General features: G+C 41.9%; 1 protein-coding gene across 1 annotated transcript; it reads right to left on the reverse strand.

The window, feature by feature from the left end:
• Positions 1–12,376, reverse strand: pex16 (peroxisomal biogenesis factor 16). Its single transcript, XM_088076301.1, has 11 exons — positions 12,099–12,376; positions 10,696–10,731; positions 10,035–10,111; positions 8,044–8,177; positions 7,665–7,765; positions 6,939–7,019; positions 5,284–5,436; positions 4,460–4,532; positions 2,953–3,072; positions 1,936–2,000; positions 1–1,669 (listed from the first exon to the last, which is right to left on the reverse strand). The coding sequence occupies exons 1-11, from the start codon at positions 12,229–12,231 to the stop codon at positions 1,611–1,613; spliced, it is 1,032 nt and encodes a 343-aa protein (XP_087932427.1). The 5' UTR covers positions 12,232–12,376; the 3' UTR covers positions 1–1,610.
• Positions 12,377–12,400: the final 24 nt, after the last annotated feature.

Consider the following 12,400-nt stretch of genomic DNA (forward strand, 5'->3'; position numbering starts at 1 on the left):
TGAAAGGATGAAACATTCAACTATTTATTTGTAGGCAACAAAAAGAAAAATTATTCAGTATGTTAATAAAGATGTAAAAACCTCGGCCTTGGTCTCGTCATTGACTCACTCACGCACGCTCACGGGCACGCTCACGGCCGTAAGCCTGTTTTTTCTGTCTCATGTTTCTGTGATGTTTAATCTGTTTTGTATGTACGGTGGTTTTATGTGTCCGCCCTCTTTTCTGCGTGACTTCTCTCCAACAAAGAATTTAAAATGTTTAATCGCTGCTGCTGGAAACAAAGTGCTCAGACTTTTTTATTTTTTGTCACTCAGCTTTTATGTGCTTCTTATGAGGACGGCTCCAGGTGTGGACACCAGGTGTGGACACCAGGTGTGGACACCAGGTGTGGACACCAGGTGTGGACACCAGGTGTGGACACCAGGTGTGGACACCAGGTGTGGACACCAGGTGTGGACACCAGGTGTGGACACCAGGTGGGCGGGTTACCCCCAAAACCCTCCACCTGCCCCACGAACACCAAACATCAGCACCTTTAGCCCCGAAAAATGATCGTCACTAAAGGGAAGATACTCAACATACTGATACACACGCCGAGGATTTAAGGACATTAATAGGCTTTAAGACGTCTGTTGGATTTTAGGAAGTTTCTTGGATTTCAGGAGATTTCTCAGATCTTAGGACATTTTTAAATCTTTGAGACATCACTCTGATTTGAGGAGGTTTCTCAGATTTTAGTGTGTTTCTGGGATTTTTGGACATTTTAAAAATCTTAGGATGTTTTTAAGATTTTAGGGTGTTTCTAGGACTTTGAGACGTTTATGATTTTAGGACATTAGGGTTGGGGGTCGACCTCTGTCGGGGGTGTGGGGGATCCTCCACTGGCATTTTTTTTTAATCAACAAGCTCTATTTGATGCTGTTTTATGTCTCTGACACCTTATGGAGACTAAAAGTACAAAAACTATTCACAGTGTCAATCACTTTATTTTCACTGTGAATCAGAAAATGGCTGGGGGGCCACTCGGCACTCTACTGGGAGCCCAGATTTGGCCTGCGGGCCTCAATTAAGTACAGCTGCCAAAGTGCATCAGAAGGCACAAAGCTGAGCTTGTTTATCAAAAATATTTGGATAAAAACATGAAACAGCTGAGCTTCTGGGCCTAAAGAATAACTCACCAACATCTCCTCCTGCCCCCCTTCAAAGCAGTCTAGACCCGGCCCTGGCTTCTCAGTTTAACGTGCTCTCGGTTGCGTGCAGCGGACGCCGGGTTCTCAAGGATGGAACGAAACGATGACTCACAGAAATATTTGGCCACGTGTCACAAAACTGTCGATTCTAAAAGTTGACAGCACAGACGGCGGCGGCGTAAAACATCAACGCGAAGAATGAAGTTCTGCCACGTCTGACGCTCGAGGCAAACTTTTCTTTGTTCAGCATTAGTCACATCAGTGCTTTGGAGTTTCAGGAAAAAGAGAGTGGTAATCATCTCCACCACTTTTTCTCTGATTCTGGGGGAAATTAGAGAAAGTGTCCCTGTGTGTGAGTCAGACAGTTCCTCCTCACCGTCGCACTCGTCGACTCGCAGCCGTCACAGGTCGCAGCAGGTTTACCCCCAGTTATAGAAGTAGATCTTCTGCCAGGTGGGGAGGTAATCCATCAGAGGGCCTGGAGACAGATGGACAGACAGAGAGACAGAGAGACAGAGACACAGACACACACACGTATATGAGAATGAATTCACAGTAGTTATCAGCGGTGCATTTGATTCCCTGAGCGTAAAAACAATTTTTTTTTATCTCAGAACTGTAACTCAGTTTATTTGGGGTCTTTTTTTAAGTCATGTATGTTTGATGTTTTAGAGAAATACTTAAAAAAGCTCATGTATGTAGAGGAGTTCAGCATCACGGCGCAGACGCGAGTTCAGTACTTACGAGCTACGAGGCCGATTCCTGGAACGTGATCAGCGAGGAGTCGCAGCAGGAAGAGAATCTTTTCCCTAAAGACAAAAAAATAAAAAATAAATAAGTAATTTCAACCATCAAAACGCAGTTCAAAGCCTTTTTCTCAGCCTTTTGTCCTCATAGTTCACTGACACAGTGTCATGTGACCATGGTGTGTTGGAGTGTAATAAACATGTGATTTATTATTATTTCTTAAACTTTCCATCATTATATAAAAATGAAAAGCTCCATCTGAAACAAACTTCAGGTAAATTTCAGCACATTGTGCTGATAATAGGCCAACCTCTCCTGACTGCAGGACTCTGACTTCAGCTTCTATCAAACTTCTGTGTTATTAATCATTTTACTCAGGAATTAAAAACTTTTGAGTCGGCCTACTTCTCCTATAGCTGCCAACAGCCTGCCGACATTCACGGTTAGAGAAAGGCTGAAAATAAGATCATGTGCTTGTGGCCCCGGGCCCCCAAAACATTACATCTGCCCCTGGTAATAATAATGAGAGCTCAGTGCGAGCGGCCGGATGAGACACGGAGCGATGCGTCCTGGTGTTTCTAAATAATTCATCCAAAGTCTGATTAAAGCTGAAACTAACACAAAGTCGTCTGTAGAGTCTAAAGAAGTCACTTTCACCTCTGCTGATGTGTCTGTTTCAGACACTTTGGTGCTGTGAGGAGAAGCTGCGCTCTGTTTGTCTGTCTCACTGCGCTGCTGTCGGACCATCGGCTGTTTGATCCGCCATGATGAAATGCTGTGGCTGTCAAACACTCAGCTGTTCGACAGTCAAAGTCCTTCACTGCATTTGGTTCTCCACAGCTATTCTTATTATCATTGTCTGTTCGTGCTGTCTGTCAGAACACGGCTGGAATGTGTTTTATCAACATTCTGTCGACTACGTCTCATATTTCAATCAAGGAAAGTGATTTTGCGATTTGATATTGTTATCGTTTTATCGCCCAGCCCTTACTCAAAGTATCACGCTGTACTCACTCAGAGTATTTGTCATAGAAGGGGGAGCGGAGGAGGTAGTAGAGCAGGAGGAACGTCCTCCTCCTCATCTCGGCCTTCTCCCATCGATTCTGGAATTTGGTGTCACTGAGCGCGGCTAAACTGAAAGAGGAGGAAAAATAACCGGAATAACTTCACACGGAGTGAGTTCAGAGAGGCACGAAGAGAAGAGCGAGGTGGTGAAGTAACAGTTATTTCTGTTATTTCTGTTATCTCTGCACAGCTGACAAATCTGAAAACACACAGGATCCTGATGAGACGAGCAGCTGCTCTTATTTACTCAGTGAACACTGAAGTTTGAATGATGCAGAAATGTCACGCTGACAGAAAGACTCAACACATGTTCATAAAACCCAACTGATGCCAAAAACATCAAAAACGACTTTAAGTTATTATACTCCTTAAATACATTTTCAAACAATTCCAGTAATTTTTTTACCCTTAGTACTCATTAATTAAAGAATTTGACATATATCATCCTCCAGATCTACACCAAAACTGAATTCTGCACATGAAAATGAAAGGAATGTTTACTCTCTTTTTCTAAAAAAAGACTTTTTTTTTTTAAGTTCGGTGATTTGTTTTTCTTGAAAATGTATTTTTTGGAGGAAGTAATTTTTTAAAACATTTTCAGTCATTTTTTTTAAACTATTACAGCTCATTTACTAAAGAAATTGACATATTTCATCTTTCAGATCTACATCAAAACTAAATTCTACACAGAAAAACGGCCGGTATTTTATTCCAGGACTATTCCAGGACTATTCCAGGACTTTTTAAGTAAATTTTAAAGACCATCCGTTCTGTGAACGACCATCAGTACTTCTTACTGGTTCTTGTTCATTACTATAAAATTGCTTTTTAAAATAAATTATCATTTCAAAAATAATATTGATTTCACGATTAAAATCGAATATTTGATTATAATTTAGGGACTGTTTGTTATTTATGAGAGGGGGGGCACAGAAGGGGGAGGGGCTTATGATTTTGTGTTTAGTTTACTGCCAGTTATTAAGTAAAACATGCCAGCCCGTGGGTTTGGAAGGCATGTTTTCTTTGAAAAAAATCATAATAATTGGCTGAATTTTTTACTGTCAAACATTTTTGGCAAGTTTAAAAGGAAAAAATTGGGTGATTTTTTTCAAAGTTTATTTGGTGATTTTTGAAGAAAACATGTCGTCCACAATTTTTAAAACAATGTTGGTCCCATTAGAAAGACGGGATAATAGGATCCAGGCTGGAAAAAAACAACTCCTGTTGCTCTTTAATTTCTTTGATGGTAAAAATATTAATAATTAAAAGAGAAATAAGATTAAAGTGTGAGGAGTGTTTTTCTTCCAAGATCACTGATCATATTCCTCCACATATAATTAAATCACTAGGATTCTTCATCTTTCGTAACCAGATAAAAGTCAGACATGGAGTTAAAAATGTAATCTTTTATAATTCGATGAATGAGGCTGAATGTTGCTCAGGAGCAGCGGCGTACCTGGACAGTTCGAGGACTCCGGAGACGAGCCACGGCGTCCACGACTGTTTCCCACAGAGTCCGAGGCAGAGCACTGCAGGCAGGGAGGACGCTTTAAGGAAAAAACTGACAAAAACAAGCTTCCTGTACAAACATTAAGACTTTGTATCACTTTATTCTATTTTATTTATTTATTTTTATAAAAATATATTCTTCTGATTTTTTTAACTTTATTTTTGAAGACCCAGGACACGTTGGAGAGACTACGTCTCACAGCTGGCCTGGGAACGCCTCGGGGTCCCCCGGGAAGAGCTGGACGAAGTGGCCGGGGAGAGGGAAGTCTGGGCCTCCCTGCTTAGGCTGCTGCCCCCACCACCCGACCCCGGATAAGCAGAAGAAAATGGATGGATGGATATTTTTTGGCCTGTTTGCTCCTTGACTTTGTTTGCATATATGTATATGTGTGTGTGTGTGTGTGTGTGTGTGTGTGTGTGTGTGTGTGTGTGTGTGCAGGCATATTTGTTCCAAAGGAGATTCTGTATGTGTATTTTTGAGGGGAAAAAAAACAGATTTAATATAATAATAATAATAATAATAATAATAATAATAATAATAATAATAATTGTGTTTTTTAATTTCATCTCCATGTTTGGGTCACTGCTCATACAGCTGATATTACAGACTTCAGAGGCCTGCAGCTGCAGCCTGCAGCTGCAGCCTGCAGCTGCAGCCTGCAGCACTCTGACCTCCTGTGGTGAACGCGAGTATCGCAGGTCGCCTTCACAATAACTCGCTTCAGGCCACACTGAGGTGCTGCAGAGTGAGCGACGCTGAGGGAAGGATACGGTGAACGAGAGGCCGTCCGATGTACACGGACTCTGCGAGGGTCTCCTGAAGCCCCAGCTGGGTCGGTTTTTTGAGGAGCTTCTCCTCATTTAAGCTGCTCCTCCTCTTCCTCTGACTCGGAGCTCCCCACAGCCGCGCCTGCAGGGAGGGAGCTGAGAGGAGGAGAAAACAGACTGTTAGTTAGATCTTTCTTTTGAACGTGACAAATAAAGAACAAAACTAAATAAAGGCAAGAAAAACAAAACAAAAAACCCTGAATCCTCATCGGCCATATTCAGCAAACAAAAGTATTTCATATCCGAAAAGGAAGAATTAAGAGAAAAACAACAACAAGATCGATCAAAGAAACACATCAACACAGGAAACACAAAGTCTTTTTTAGGGTGACAGCAAGCGTCGCTTTGTCTCTTTTAGGTCCAGAGTCTGTTTATTAGCTGACATTATCTGACAGAAGTCGTCATCTTGCTGCTTTGTGTTTTAATAATTGTAATTGTAATTGTAAAGTAATTGTAATTGTAAAGTAATTGTATTGTAACTGTACTGGAATTGTGGGGGGACCAGCTAAACCTTCAAACCCTGAGCAAATTTGTTTGCTTGTTTTATGGGAAACATTTGGGGAAAAATCAATGAGTAACTTGGTAAAAGTGTTCCAAAAACTGTAGGAAATAATACATTTGGAAAATGATCATATTTTTATGGCTAGAAAAAAAACTGTATTCATAATTAGAATAATTAAATCATTTTACAGCATTATTATTATTAAAGTATCTTCAGATCATTTCTGTCTGTTTACTTTTTCTATTTTTTTATTTGTTTTTGTTTTGTTTTTATTGATTGAATTGATTGATTGATTGATTTCGATATTTTTTAGGAAATTATCCTTTTTTCTTTTTTTCTTTTTTTTTTACCTTTTTTTGTTAAGTTTTTGGTTCTTTCCCCTGAAATTGCTAACTGCATCCTTCCCATGTTTTGGATAGAGATCAGGCCAATTTGCTCAGGTTTCGAAGGGCGAATTAGCACTTTTTAAAATATGTCATCTGGCCGGCCCTCTTCTTCTGCAGACGTCTGACTGGAGATCAGCGCCACCTGCTGATCGTCTGGATGAGACATTTCTCAATATTCACATCACAGTCGAGCAGTTTTTAGACGGAAACCCATCTAGTGAGCCAGCATGACCAGAACAAGGACCTGCAGACCTCGACAGACCCCGACAGACCCCGACAGACCGTGACAGACCATGACAGACCCTACAGAGCCTACAGCCCGTCAGAGCCTGCCAGACCCTGCAGAAACCTGCAGACCCTGACAGACCTTGGCAGACCCCGCAGAAGTCTGCAGACCCCATAGAGGCCTGCAGACCCCGTAGAGGCCTGCAGACCCCGTAGAGGCCTGCAGACCCCGTAGAGGCCTGCAGACCCCGTAGAGGTAAACATGAAACCTAAACGCCTCCACAGCAGCGTGCGTGCAGCCAGTCTGGCTGTCAGCCATCATTCAGCTTCTGTGTTCCTGATAAGCAGCTTTTATTTTGACGGAAACCGGATATTTCCTGTTCCAGAGCACATCACCTCTGTCCCACAGACGCTTCACACACTAAAACGGCTCTAATATTCAAACGTCAAAAGATCTCATACTTCAGTTTCAATGTTTAACTCACCGCTGCCGAGCGGTCTGATGACGCGTCCTGACCTCTGACCCACGAAGCAGGTGTCGCCTTGCTGCTCCCCGCCTGCATCATCTGCGGAGGAGAGGAAGGAAACGCAGGACCGTCTCATTACGTCAAACCAAAACAAGCTGAAAGAGGCTCTGCAGAGCGAAGGGAAACTGCAGAGCCCGGAGGTAATTCTCCGGGGATTCATCACTACAGGCGACTCTCGTAAAACTCAAATTAATTTTTACCTGAGGCGAAGATTTAAGGAAGAAGCGAAACGTGTTGGACTGTTTGAGTCAGGATCAAAAAGCTGTGTGTAACGCTTACCTTTCGGGGACAAATAAATAAAAAAGAAAAAACTTAGAAAACTAGAGCATGTTCTCTGTAAGGTCAGTTTATTTAAAAAGGGAAAGCGCAAACTGATAAATACACAAGACATAAAAATGCCAGAATAACCAGGAGGCTTTTATTTTATCTGCAGTCCCTCGGCCGAGACGTTACACAGGGCGTCCTAAAAAATAATAAAGCAACTGAACAAAGAAACAGGGCCTAAAGTTAAAGGACTTTTTTAAACACATCAGCAAAAAAAAACAAAAACAAAAAAACAACAAAAAAAACAATGCAGGCAATTTTTGTGATGACAAAAAACAAACTAATCAAAAATATCAGACAAAAAGACAAAGACAGGCTGTTTGTGTGTCGACAGATTGTGAAGAAAAGAGGATCACTGACCGTCACCAACAAACTCTGCTGCTCTGTCCAGGGGGATTATGGGAGGTGAAGTCTGGATGCCCGATTTGTACCACAGAAGAAGCACGAGACGAAAAACCGCCCTGAGGGTCAAACGTGAGAAAAAAGTTTATGGCAGAGGACGTCATGTGATCCTCTCATTTTCCAACATACTACATTAAAGGGTTAATACACACTAGTTCACACATGACAACAAATACAGATACAGTCTATCACTAACTTTAACAAATCAGTACACGAATAAATCAGATAAACTGAGCTCACTTTAAACTCTTCTGTGAATCAGAGATCTGTTAATGCTCATACACCACATGGTCAAAAGTATGTGGACGCCGGGTCACCGAGGAGGAACAAGACGTACTTAAAAATCTGGATGAGTCCGATGACCAGCCAGCGGCCGGCGTCGCCCCACAGCTTACAGGCTCCCATCTCCAAAAAAACCTCCAAGTACTCCAACACGGAGAGCCAGGTGAGGAGTCTCTGCTGGGAGAGAGACTGGACACAGCGGGGACACCAGTATGAGACACTGGGATACTGGGACACTGAGACACTGGGATACGGAGATACAGGGATACAGGGACACTGGGACACTGGGATACTGAGTCACTGGGATACAGGGACACTGGGACACTGGGATACTGAGTCACTGGGATACAGGGACACTGGGACACTGGGATACTGAGTCACTGGGATACAGGGACACTGGGACACTGGGATACTGAGTCACTGGGATACAGGGACACTGGGATACTGGGATACTGAGTCACTGGGATACAGGGACACTGGGATACTGGGATACTGAGTCACTGGGATAATGGAATACTGGGATGCTGAAATACTAGGATACTGGGATACGGGGATACGGGGATACTGGGACACTGGGATATGGGGATACGGGGATACGGGGATACGGGGATACGGGGATACAGGGACACTGGGATACTGGGATACGGGGATACGGGGATACGGGGATACGGGGATACAGGGATACAGGGATACAGGGATACTGGGATACTGGGATACTGAGTCACTGGGATACAGGGACACTGGGATGCTGAAATACTAGGATACTGGGATACGGGGATACAGGGATACGGGGATACTGGGATACTGGGATACTGGGATACTGGGATACTGAGTCACTGGGATACAGGGATACAGGGACACTGGGATACTGGGATCTGGGGATACGGGGATGCTGGGATACTGGGATACTGAGTCACTGGGATACAGGGATACAGGGATACTGAGTCACTGGGATAATGGAATACTGGGATACTGAAATACTAGGATACTGGGATACGGGGATACGGGGATACTGGGATACGGGGATATGGGGATACGGGGATACTGGGATACTGGGATATGGGGATGCTGGGGATACGGGGATACTGGGACACTGGGATACTGGGATACTGGGATACGGGGATACTGGGATACGGGGATACGGGGATACAGGGATCTGGGGATACGGGGATACAGGGATACAAGGATACAGGGATACTGGGATACTGGGATACTGAGTCACTGGGATACAGGGACACTGGGATGCTGAAATACTAGGATACTGAGATACGGGGATACAGGGATACGGGGATACTGGGATACTGGGATACTGGGATACTGGGATACTGAGTCACTGGGATACAGGGATACAGGGATACAGGGACACTGGGATACTGGGATCTGGGGATACGGGGATGCTGGGATACTGGGATACTGAGTCACTGGGATACAGGGATACAGGGATACTGAGTCACTGGGATAATGGAATGCTGGGATGCTGAAATACTGGGATACTGGGATACGGGGATACGGAGATACTGGGATACGGAGATACTGGGATACGGAGATACTGGGATACGGGGATACTGGGATACGGGGATACTGGGATACGGGGATACGGGGATAAGGAGATACGGGGATACGGGGATACTGGGATACTGGGATACTGGGATGCTGAAATACTGGGATACGGGGATACGGGGATACTGGGATACGGGGATACGGGGATGCTGGGATACTGGGATGCTGAGATACTGAGATACTGAGATACTCGGATACTGAGAGTAGCATGAATGTAAACATGCAGGATGTCTGTATTGGCTCTATAAATGTTTTCGGACATTTCACTGAGAGGCTGCAGTTTGGTGCCCTGGGTAACCACACTGTAAAAAGGCTCAGTTATCGAATGTTTCGCAGCCTCGGAGGGGTGTTGGGGCTCCTCTCAGTGACGTCACAGACTGATTTTAAATGGTTTTGTTTTTGTTTTCAGAGGCTGGGATGCTGCGGACATTAACTGGTGTGTGAGTGAAATCAGAGATGTTTGGAGGAGATTTGAGCGGCGCTCACCACGGGGAAGGCACATCGCAGGCCTTTACGCAGGATGCTGTCGTTGAACAGCACCAGGAGGTTCGAGGCAGAGTACACTGAAAAACACACACGGCCATGAACAGAGTTCACAAAAAGTACTTAGTTCCTAAAAACTGATCAAAGTGAAAATGTACACAAGATACGACATTATAACAAAATACACTGAACGAAAAATGTAACTTTTGTTTTTGCTCCCATTTTTCACACATTTAAGTTAAAGACCAAAGACTTGTTTAAGCTCTAAATAAAAATATTTTTCTTTCATTTTGGTTGTAAATTTGTTTCTGCAGCATTTCTTTGGCGTTAGTCATGTAAAATCCTAAAAAAACTCTTTCTTCGAGCTCAAACGACACATTTTAGAGTGTACTTTTACTGTGACCATCACACCTGTGTCGTGATGACGGTGTTGAATCAGACACACCTGTCAGGTGGAGGATCCTCCGGCAAACACACAGATTTTAACTGACCTGCGACCAAAACCTGACAGAAATATATCTTTTAAGTGCATAAAAAACTCTTAATTAACTTAAACCTGTGAAAAACAGCAGTGGTGTTTGATTATTAAATTTAAAAAATTTAATTAACGCTGATACTGAATTTATGACGAGCTAACTTTAATCAGCATTAGACTTTTACTCACCCAGTTCAGATAATTCGTGGGAATCTGCAAACCTCCCTGAAACATACAGAGTTACGACATGTCGTTTATTATGTGCTGATGAACTGATCTCTGGTCTGAATCAAAGTTCAGGTCAAGACAGTTAAAACAATTAAAGCTGAGCTCGACAAAGTGCCACATTTTATTCTGTCATTAATATCAGAAAACACCATTTTGTTGCATTTCAAACTGTATTTAAAAAATAAAATAAATGAAAAATAAAACTTGTGGTGTGTGCATATGTATTCATATAAATAAATAACACCTGGTGCTTCAAATTACTGTCAAAAGTTATATAATTAGTTAAATAAAGTCCTCCTCTGTGAAGAAGGGAGTGAATACTTTTATAAGGTACTGTATATCTGTATCTGTCACCAGTGGAGGACAAAGTATTCACATCCTTTACTTAAGTAAAAGTACTTATACTACTCACTGAAAATACTCTGTTACAAGTAAAAGTCCTGCATTGAAATGGTACTGAAGTAAAAGTAAGTATAATCAGGACAATGTACTTTAAGAGTAAAAAGTAAAAATACACAAAGCAGTCAAATCTTTCAAAACACAAAAAGGAATACAACCAAAGAACTCAGAATTATTAAAAATAACAACAAGAAAACATCCAAAACAATATAAATTCTAAAAAAAAATATATATATAAAAAAACACCCAAAACGTCAAAATAGAAAAATAAAAATAATAATTAAAAAGGAGAAGATAAAAAACATACAAAACACTCAAATGTATGTTTAAAAACCCTGAAAATAACACCCCAAACTCAAAATTATAAAAAATAAAAAAACATTAAAAAAATCTTAATTATAAAATAAATACAAAAACACCCAAAACTTCAAAATAAAAAATAATAATTAAAAAGGAGAAGATAAAAACATACAAACCCTCAAATTCATTTTTAAAAAACATGAAAATAACACCCAAACCTCAAACTTAAAAAAAACAGACTAGTGGGCTGTTAATTTTCTGAAAATCGGTTAATTAACTTATCAACTGACTGTTGCAGCTGTAATAATAATAATAATAATAATAATAATAATAATAATAATAATAATAATATAAGCTGCTTGGTAATTTAATTTATAACATAAATCATAATTTTAAACCTTTTCTTATATTTTACAAAAGCAAAAGTCTTCATCTTTGAAGTAACTAAAGCTGTAAGTAGAAAATAACATTAATGTATAATATTTTTTTATTATTAAAAAATAAATTAAGCACTTTGTAACCCTGTTAAGGAAAGTATATATAAATAAAGTTTATTAGCATTTGTACGGTGCGATGCGACTGTGTGTAACATTAAAGCTGAGCCTGAGGGGTTAATTACAGTACTTGAGTAAATGTACTCCGTTACTTGTGTGTGTGAGGCTCACCTGCGATCAGGTAGCTGAGGGTCCTCGCGGTGCTCTCGAGCTGCGCTGTAGCCGCCGGGTTCTTCTTCACGTACTCGGTGTAGCGCTTATAAACTCGGCCCAGTTTGTCCAAAAACTCCTTAAAGTTCGACATGTTCGGCTCCGGCTCAGCGCGCACCGACACACACACTCCTCATCCGCCCGCCGAGCTCATTAAACTCCAGCTGCGACTCACCTGCGGCTCACCTGAGGACCACCCGCGCGGAGCAGTCTGACGCCTCTCCCAAACAAAACTGACTTCCGCCGCGTGGATGTGCCGCCAC

This window comes from Plectropomus leopardus, chromosome 1, assembly GCF_026936395.1.
Source record: "Plectropomus leopardus strain MGB_pleo_1.0 chromosome 1, ASM2693639v1, whole genome shotgun sequence".
In the NCBI taxonomy this organism is placed as follows: Eukaryota; Metazoa; Chordata; class Actinopteri; order Perciformes; family Serranidae; genus Plectropomus; species Plectropomus leopardus.

What these genes read in the sequence shown, in the direction of transcription:
- pex16 (XM_088076301.1), bottom strand. Translation starts at nt 12,231, where the DNA reads ATGTCGAACTTTAAGGAGTTTTTGGACAAACTGGGCCGAGTTTATAAG. An exon ending in CCTCAGCTACCTGATCGCAG is followed by an intron (nt 10,732 to 12,098) that starts GTGAGCCTCACA and finishes TGTATGTTTCAG; the next exon opens with GGAGGTTTGCAGATTCCCAC. An exon ending in AGCAGAGTTTGTTGGTGACG is followed by an intron (nt 7,020 to 7,664) that starts GTCAGTGATCCT and finishes TCTCCTCCGCAG; the next exon opens with ATGATGCAGGCGGGGAGCAG.